Below are 10,083 nucleotides of genomic sequence, written 5' to 3' on the forward strand. Positions count from 1 at the left end.
CTTCCTACATTCGTCTGCTTTTAACTCTTATTATAACGAAAACGAAACAATGATAAAACATTCACTCACAAAACTAAATTAATCAATACTATCTGAACGAAACAGTATTTTTATATCAAGACACAATTCCTTAAGAATGCTTTGGTTGAAACAATGGTGTTGACTTATTTTGATATAGGTTATTCATTCATCTGAATATTGATGCCAGTGATAGTGAAACAGCAGCTCTATTATTGCAGATTTGCAATAATATGGAATGTGTAATCACGTTTGCAAACTACATACTAACAGCTTCTGAATGCAGCTATAGTATTTATCAGATATTTCCAACATTATTTTATTGTTTCCCTCTAAAGACCCTGCAACTACCAGGTAACCATGAAATTATCCATACTATAACGTTTAGTGTAGTAAATGTATCTTCACGAAATTTGGCAAGCTTTTAGTACATTACAAGTCTTTTGTGCAACAAAAAATCAGATTTGTTATTAAGTATTTTTACTCAAGGTTTGTCTGTGAGTATATGGAGTCAGAGGGTATCTCAAACTGATTTGTTTGAATGCGAGGTAATTTTCATGTTAAGATTAAAAATAGTTTTATCTACATAATCTCTAGAACCTCCTAAATGAATATCAAAGGCTTTTTTCAGTTAGACTATATTTCATCTTTTATTTTCTCTACTCTAACACCCTTTGGCGGATTTGAATTTCTTTGCAACCACCATAAAAAATAAGAAATAAATCTAAATTACCTTTCTTTTTTTCAAGAATGATTTCAGGTTGTAACAGAAAATTACAATTAGTTATCCTAAACAGCAGTTCTTACTTAATGTTATCGTTTTATCACTCTTTTAACTGTGTCAAGTAATATTCCCGCGATAAAAGCTGTGTTACGACAGCGTAATTCTCGTGACCCTGGTAACACGTAATGAGTATCTAGAACGTTCGTGAAGGCTCGAGTGTTTACCAGACGCCCGCTATTTCGTATATATAAAGACCGGCGAAAAGTGACGCCATATATATAGATAGATAATTGCAGACAGGCAGAGAAAGAGACGGACAATTGAGTCAAGCGCGGTAGCAAGTAAAGTACGTAAATCGTTCGTTGTGAATTATAGCGTGTGTTTAAGTCGAAGTGACTGTGGAAATTAAGTGTATTGCAAAGTTGAATTGAGAAAGAATAAACTAGTTTTATTTAAGAAAAGACTTGTATCGCTGAAGTTTCTCGGAAAGTATTTTTACGGGTAATTAACAAACGACCAGAGACGTAACAGCTGTAAATCTCACGGCGGCTAATGTGTAGGTCAAATTACGGTATAAAATGATGTAACGCACGAGCATACCTAGAGGAGAAATTTTTATTTATTCTTTTCATTATCTACCCTAATAAATTTCATTTTTTTTTACATTTTAGTTACTTTTTAAATAATAAATAAAGAATATGCAATAAAAAAAATAAAATTATTGCATTTGTTTGTCCTCTTGTTTATTTGCTGTTGCCTACGAATTAAACTTAACCCTATATTATGGAAATGATGGCTTTAAAGCATCAACTAATTTTTATTTCAAATACGCACTTACGAGCACAAAATAATAACACGCACAAAGAAAACAATGTCCTATAACTGTTAGAATTGAAATGGGTTCCATGTAAGGCATAAGTGCTTTAAATAATTTTCTTAGTTGCTTGATCTAAACTCGGCGACAGCAATTCTTAATCTATAGGTGAGATAACTAAAGACCTGTACTGAGAACAAGGTAGCATTATATATATATATATATATATATATATGTCATTTGGTAAGTTAAAACTATTGGTTATAGTATTAGGTACCTGATGATGACAAAACCTTGTCGAAACGTAGTACATTTGCTGCTATGCTAAACTTATATTAAAGTTTTTCTTCATTACCCATTCAAGCCATCTCTAAGCGTTATTAGTCTCAAAGTTGGTTCCTCGTAATCGAAAAAGTATTAGGAATATCACCAAATTGACCAGACTGCTGCCAGATTGTACGCAAAATCGTTCGTAGATTAACATCATTCTTCACATGAGATTATGGGGATTAACATTTCGTTTATGCATGGGCGTCCACAGAAAATTTTCCATGTTGGGCAAAGTAGTGTGACATTGTGAATTGAATAAAAAATTCATAAGCAATAATCAGTATATAGAAATGTGTTAAGTGTTAGGCATAGTAAAGAAATACACTTCATCATATCATCCCCAGAAAAAAAGCTTGCTAAATTTGTGAACCCTGAGCGAATCAATTGTGATTGACATGTGCTGAATATGCTAATGTATGGATGAGAAGTACAGTTTACACTACTGGAAAATGTGAATATCTGCATTCTGCAATAGTTTTATGTTTATGAATTTGCGTATCAGTAATAGGTAAAGCATCTGTCTGTTGAAAGAGATGTTATGACAAAACAGCAGAACAACAGTTTGAATCTGATGATTGGGCAAAGTTCTGGTACACGTCTGCTGTACATAACCTGTAAGTGACCTGATATTACTATTTTAATGCTGACCACAAGATAAGATCTTTCTCCTCTGATATGTTAATATTCGTCACACTTCATGTGGATCGATTCTGCTATTCAAAGGTTCGACGAATCTCTTTTTCATTTCTAGCATCATGGGATTTCCCGTAATGTTTAAAAATAGGCCATGGGTTTTCAGAAAGCTAGAGACTCCACTTGGGAAATTTAAGTGAAAAATACACTTTCACGAGGCCAAAACACAACTATGGTTTTAGAGAGGAAGAATAAAAATATACATCTCATGACAAGATAAAATAGGGAAATTTCTTAAAAAGTCCACAAGATTATTTTTTGCTATTCTAGTTGGCCCAAGGACCTCCTAGCTGGTCACGGCCAACTAAACGACGCCCAATATATATACACACACACACATACATTAGCTGCCACCAGTAAAATTTGTAATTTCTACCCTAGTAACAACCACGTTTTTTTTTCTTACTTAACCCAGGTGTCATACTTATATGGGTAACTATACTATGTTAAATTAGCTCATTGAAGCCACTTGTAATATGTGACCCACCAGTGTGTCACGCGGTCCATAACTAAAAGTCGGTTGTGACCTAGCTGGTCGAGCATATGGCAACTAATGTGTTAAAAATCCTTTGACAGACAAACAACTCAGAAATAGAGATATAAGAAAATAACTATGCTGTGTGGAAGAAGGCAATAATATGCATCATACATCAAAAATGTCAAAGTATAGAGAATAACAATGACGCATTTTAAACCAAATATAACTTCTCCAGGATAACATACATATATCCTTTATATATTCATGGGTTTGACTGTGCCACAAAATATCAAATTCTGATCATAGCAAAGGTTGTTACACAAATGTTTGAAGTGTAGGGTCAGAATCTTGCATAAGCAGGTCATTGTACCTTTGAAAGATATAAAAGGTTAAAATATATTAAAATAAAAGCTTCCTCCATAAGGTATCCCAAAAATTGTGTTACAGTTGCTCCCAAACCATGTTAATAAAGCATAATATTCAGTTAAAGAACAGTCATACTGTTAGGAATGTCATCAGATCGACCATGCTGCTGTCAGATTGTATGACAAATTATTTCCAGATCAATATCATTCTTCACGTCTGATGGAAGGAATTAACATTTTTCTTACCTGAAAATATTTTTTCAGATATATACCTACCTCTCTGTACAACAGAGCTATTACCTTGCACCATCACTGTAAAGACTTTTGTGCATGCCACAAGCCTTGAACAAAGCTCCCTCCCCTACACATACTAAAATGTATTCTGCTACTATATGATTTAATCAAAATTAGACTATATCTTTCATCAACAAGTGGGCAACACATCCTCAATATGCAGTAATCCCCATGATTTGTAGTATTTGAACAAAGACTCATTCTTGAAGAAACAAAATAAATATACAGTAAATGGGGAGGAAGAGTGGTAGGTGTGTAACCATCTGAAATACATTTTCAGGTAATGAAAATATTAACTTCATACACATTTACTCATCTCTATACAAAACAGAGCCATAATCTCATATTAAAGATGGTGGATGAGTCAGTACTAATAAAGAAATTACAAAGATGAGCTCTTTTTTGAAAAATATAGCATCAAAAACTAATAGAGCATGTCACCCCATACATAGTGGGGCATTAATTAGTGGAAAACCATATCCATTTCAAGCAGGAAATACTCTTAAAAGGACCTCCTCGTAATGGAAGTTGGAGAGCAAAAGATACTTTCAAAAGAATCTTTTGCATGGTACTGAAGTATTGCACAGGCAGATGGAATGTAAGATTACTAAACTGGCCATTATATCACAGGAGGTTGGCTGATCTTGAATGTGTAATATGGTTCAGGTAAAAAGTATTTTCTCATGGTCTTGTACATTTGACAAAATGATCAAAATAAGAAAACCCACAATGCTTTCCACTTTACAACTTTTGGAATACAAAACATGGAAACTGATTCCATAATCTTAACAGATACGGGGCTCCCAATAGATGATAACAAACTGTTAGAATCTTTCAAATCCTAAAAAGTAACTACATCTTTACATGTCATTATTGTGTAGAATAAGAGCTACATTTTTACCTCACAAATTTATGAACTTAGACAAATAATCATATACACTGGATCATAATTTGTGTTCATTCTTTTTATGATAAAAAAACTAAAATTATTAACATAATATCTTACAGTCAATATTCATTCATTAGTTAGCTAGGCCGCTTCTTTTGTTTTACCCGCCATCGTGCCCAAAGTTGAACAAAAAATGCAGCCTGGCTAATTAATGAATGAATCTTTGCTGTAAAATTCTTATAAATTCAATAAGTATAGCTACCAGTTTGGCCATCAATTTTGATTTCATTCCTTTAAGTCACACACTCAATCCCTTTTTGGCTGCACTTTTTTTTTTACACCTAAGGTGTTTTTGATTAGATTTCAAGATGTAGTATCAGTTTGAATAAACAAGTTATTTCTTTTGGTTTCAAAATTTAATTTTTCCTTCCTCATAAGGATTCAGAATGTAGTTATAATGAGATTATCATAAATTCACTTCCCATTAATATTTTCTAGTAAATGCTTCGAGTTTTAATTATTAGTATATAATCCCAAGTTAATTGTTAGTTGATGTTTCTTTGTAGCAATAATCACATTTCAAACACATGCTGTACTCTAGAAAAAGTAAAGCTACAATTTGCCATGTCAGTTTATAGAAATCTGTAATTATCATACATATTTTTGCTAAAAATATTTATTTTTTTAGTTTAAATGAAAAATTCAATACAACACAGATTTACTATAACATCACTTATATGCACTCTGAAATCTTAACCTAAAAGTAGCAAGTTTGGTCTCATCATACCCAAAAATACAACAAAGGAATATAAGATATCAAAAAGGCACTTGTAGTGTGTAAATACAAGTATTTTTTAACAAATATATGAATGATCTTTGGAATTCAGCTCCCCACCTTCTGCTTAAGTAGATACACAAAATAAGTTTCTTTATTATTTTGGGTGTCCAAAAATTTATTCTTTGTCTAAAGTTAATAGTCTTCTTTCGTAATTGCTAAGATCAGCTTTGTACACTTAACTCACAAACTCTTGAGTTCCAAAAAAAGAATCATAACAGTTACAAGGTAGAATAGGCTGGAGCACTCCAAAACAAGGAACTTTAATATTACCAAAGAAACATACCTTCTGACTAGCTATGAAATCAGCAATGTTACAAACAGTTGTTGTATGCTGGAATGTTAAGATAAGGATATTAACATTCAAATAACTGTCTGACACTATTAGATAACTGACAAGTTTACAATTATACTAAGTACTATTTATACTTAAAATATTTTCTTCTATTTTATCAGGGACTTTTTTTATATGTGATATAAAAATCTATACTAAAATACTTGCATGTAAAACCCATCATTTATAGTTATGTACATATCAGTTGTTACTTTTTACGATTGCACTTTATATCCTTAGTATTAGTAGCTTTTCCACAGAATAAAAAGTCAGTTTGTGAATATATTACTTTAAGAAATCCAAACAAATAATTAGGAGAAAAATCCACTTCCTATAACATATCATGCCAAATTGACATAAAGATATTTTTTCACTCCATACCAATATCATCAAAAATTAATATAAGGTTTAATTTTCCCAGTAACCAAAATTTAGCACATAAAAAAATATATATATCTTGAAATCATATATAATCATCATATATCCTGGTCCATAGATATATTTCCAGAACACTGAACCCTTGAAAGTCTTGCCATCTTAGTCATCAGCCATTTCATGCTAGCCCTTTTTTCTGCATCTCCTATGTACAAACAAACAAAAGCTTGCTTACTACCCACTAAAAGATCAATTCTAACTAAAAATTGTGTTATTACTATAATAAGAAATAAATTTATTCAAAAAAGGTTGAATATGTACTAGTTGAGGATATCATTATCAAAGATGTCATTCTCCTCCAATATTACAGAGTAGAAGTCAATGGCATAACTAGATATTTAAAAGATTCAAGGCTCAGGCTCCTTTACTCACCACTGAAAACCTAAAATACTTTAGGTGTTTGAATAACATGAGACTATATCATCACAATTAATTATCCATTATTATTCAGCAGACTAGCTGGTATCTATTTATTTATGAATTTTTTATCTTACCAAAATGTAAACTTAATGAAGATAATGTAAAGGCCTAATCTATTTTCTGATTTGCTGCTCCACTGCAATAAGACTAGTATTTCTGAAATCACAGCTCATCAGTACTGCTTTACATTATGGTGAGAAAAAGAAATTAATAAATAATTAAAAATTGGCAGTAAACCATAACTCACATTAATGTCTTTTCACAGGCTCAAAAAGTGAGCTCAGGTAGTGAGTGAAAAGCAGTATGATAATTGGGTAGCAGAGGCATCATTAGATACATAAAAGATTTGGGGCCCAGACCTATAGGCATGGGAATTTTCAGCATTTCAGTATGATATCTATTCCGATTCTTCAACACACCAACGGGGATTGAGGGCACTGTCAACTAGAATCAGGGTGTATGCCTGTGTGCAGCACCTAGTGACACCTCTGCTGAGTAGTCTAATTATCATTTATTAGCAGCAACAACTTGTTGGTTATTCCTTTAGTTTTTCACAACTCACTAACTCAGAATTAAGTTATGGAGGTGTAAAAGTGGGATATCAAACACAAAAGTAAATATTTCATATCATTATGAAAGAATATGATCAAGCAATACAGAAACTTTACTCCCCGTTAACAGCCACACTGGACAATCTATATTACTCAGTGTTAACTTTAGTGGTGTTTTAAGGCAATTTTCTTTCTTTAACTCTCTTTCTACAGGATTGGTGGATTACACTGACCTTGTAATGCATGAGCTGTTCATGAGCATACTATTATTATGTAACCTAATAAGTTTCTGATTTTTGCATTTTACTTACTCTTATAATAATAAATAAAAAATATACATGAAAAACAAAAAATGTGGAACTCACCCATTCCTCCGTATTTTTTGCTGTCAACTGTTGATGAAAGTAAAGCCTCTTTTTTTTTTTGTATAGTATTGGTACTAGTACAATAATAATGTTCATTTAATTAAATAATGCACCTAAGAACACACAATAATAACACGCACAAAGCAAATAATGTCCTATACCTATAAAAATTTATCTGGCTTTCTAACTATGTGATAAGAGCCTTTAAAAATTTAGCTTAGCTTTCCAATGTGAATACAGTGAGAGAAATTTTCAAACTGGAGGCAATACAGACAATACTCTGTACAGAAAACAATGTAATATAATATGTCATTTGATAGATTAAAACTTTTGCTTTGTATTGGTTATAAATAAGATAGTATAAAACAACAGAGAGAACTATTGGCAATTTGTGAAAGAGAAGATGTGACAGGTGGGCGTATCAAGTGGATCTGATTTTATAGTTTATGACTCTGTAAACAAATAAAATTGAAGGCTATAAAATTATGCTTTGCCTTAGTAATATTTATATTGTAATGAGTGATTTACATTACATTTTGTAGTTCTCAGAGGGGTGGTAAATAAATTAGTGAAGGAGGAAGACCTCAAGAACAAATGTCACAATTCTCATACTAGGGGAGATTAAGGATTTTTGAAATTATTTCTTTATAAAGTTAAACACTTAAAACTTATATAATATAAACATCTGATTTATTAACTACATTTTGATGCCAAGTTTATTTGTATAAAATGATAATAATTCATTAACTTTTGAATGCATCTCTCTAAAAAGTGGTGACATGCACACTTTAACTTACCCATAGTAAGTGGGTTAATAAACATTGAAATTTCATAAGTTAGTAGTAGCTACTTAGTATGTGTGTTTTAATATATAAACCACTAGTGTTAGCTTCTTTGATGACTTAATTTTTAAGTAAAATTACTTTTAACTACAACAAGTTGATGCAACAGGTTAAAAAAAAAGAAATTAGCTGCATAATTACTGAAAATATACTTAAGTATACTAACAGAAACCTGAATAAGTTTATAATCACTCAGTTAGGCTTCATAATTTTTCATTTTATTTTATGATTGAGGAACTTCATAGGTGGAGTCCAAACTTAATCTCACATTTCATTATGACTATATACTTTCTAAGATTTTCAACTTTTGGAAATCCACGAATGGATTAATTCACAGATTGAAGTATATTTCATTTGTTGTAGCTAGTGCATGTGGGTTTATTTCTTGCAGGTATTAATAACAAACTATACATACAAATGGGAGAAAATTTTGTTAAAGAGTTTTTAAATTAATCTTTCTTATTTTCCACATACAATCTATTGCACTTTAGTTTTAAAATATTTTTTAAGTTTTACAAGAAATGTCAAACTACTGAACAGTTAACACTGTCAGTTGACAGATGTATTTAAATTGTAAACAATTTCAGTATATTTTCTGAACAGTACTTGCAGATATAGTCTTTACGAATGCCCATACTTGTGATGATAAATGACTTCAAAGTTATATAAATCAATAAAATACATACAAAATCAGTGAATCAAGAAACAACCAGTACATAAACAAACTACAATAAAGGACGAACCAGTAACATTGCAGCTCCCATTTGTGCTGGAGACTTGGTAACTGTTACATTGGCTTCTTTCAATGCCTCAATCTTTTCTTGAGCACCACCTTTCCCACCAGCTATAATGGCACCTGCATGTCCCATTCTCCTACCAGCTGGAGCTGTCAAGCCAGCAATAAATGACACTACTGGTTTGGCAGAGTTCCCCTGTTGAACACAAAAAATAATGTAATTTTCAGAGCTATCTCCTGTAGAATAAAATAAGGAAATATCTCTGAAATTTATATCATCTAGCACAGTTGTATTAAACTTTTAACTTTGGATGGAATTTTGTTATGTCTACTTGTGACATTGAAGAACAGAAAAAAAAACATCAGAAAGTTAATGGCATATTTGTATTTTTCTAAGGCTTCTCTCCATAATAAAAAGGAAACATAATTAATGCAACATGAAAATAACTTACAAATTAATTCAAAAGCCTGAAGTTACACCTACTCATTAAAACTAGTTAGAGTAGGAAAAGTTTAAAGTTTAATCAAAACTTTTCACAAAATGTGACCATTTTTTAATGACTACTAATTAAAATTACTTTTTTAAAGCAGAACATAGTTAATTTGCTACACTAAAATTCCACTATCCTAATCTATATATGGTAAACAGAAATATTTATAAGTAAACTTGATAAATCGGATAAACAGAGTAAAATTTAATGAAAGCACAACGTTTCACCAGGTTAACCTGGCATCAGGTACATCAACTACAATGAATGCATTGAAACTACAAATATATATAATAATACAAGGGTACATTGAACTTTGATTGGGTATATTTAACAGTAAGGTATGATATTTCCGAAGGGTGTTTATTGATAGGGCTTGACTTCTTGAGGGTCAATGTCCGTAATCAACAAAATAGGAGAATATAAGTACTCTTTCAAAAATATAAAATATTATAACAACAAAATTTATAAA

At 31.3% G+C, this 10,083-nt stretch overlaps 1 protein-coding gene across 3 annotated transcripts in view; it reads right to left on the minus strand.

Annotated features, from left to right (window-relative positions):
- Positions 1 to 5,587: 5,587 nt before the first annotated feature.
- Positions 5,588 to 10,083, minus strand: part of LOC106458165 (succinate--CoA ligase [ADP/GDP-forming] subunit alpha, mitochondrial-like) — a 51,957-nt gene continuing 47,461 nt past the window's right edge. For all 3 annotated transcript variants that reach the window (XM_013917627.2, XM_013917626.2, XM_022384311.1), the window contains exons 7-8: positions 9,131 to 9,319; positions 5,588 to 6,354 (exon numbers count right to left, since the gene is read on the minus strand). In XM_013917627.2, coding sequence (XP_013773081.2) covers positions 6,328 to 6,354; positions 9,131 to 9,319 — 216 coding nt within the window. In that variant the 3' untranslated portion in view covers positions 5,588 to 6,327. The remainder of the gene's footprint in view (positions 6,355 to 9,130; positions 9,320 to 10,083) is intronic.

This window comes from Limulus polyphemus, unplaced genomic scaffold (assembly GCF_000517525.1).
Source record: "Limulus polyphemus unplaced genomic scaffold, Limulus_polyphemus-2.1.2 Scaffold423, whole genome shotgun sequence".
NCBI classification, from domain to species: domain Eukaryota; kingdom Metazoa; phylum Arthropoda; class Merostomata; order Xiphosura; family Limulidae; genus Limulus; species Limulus polyphemus.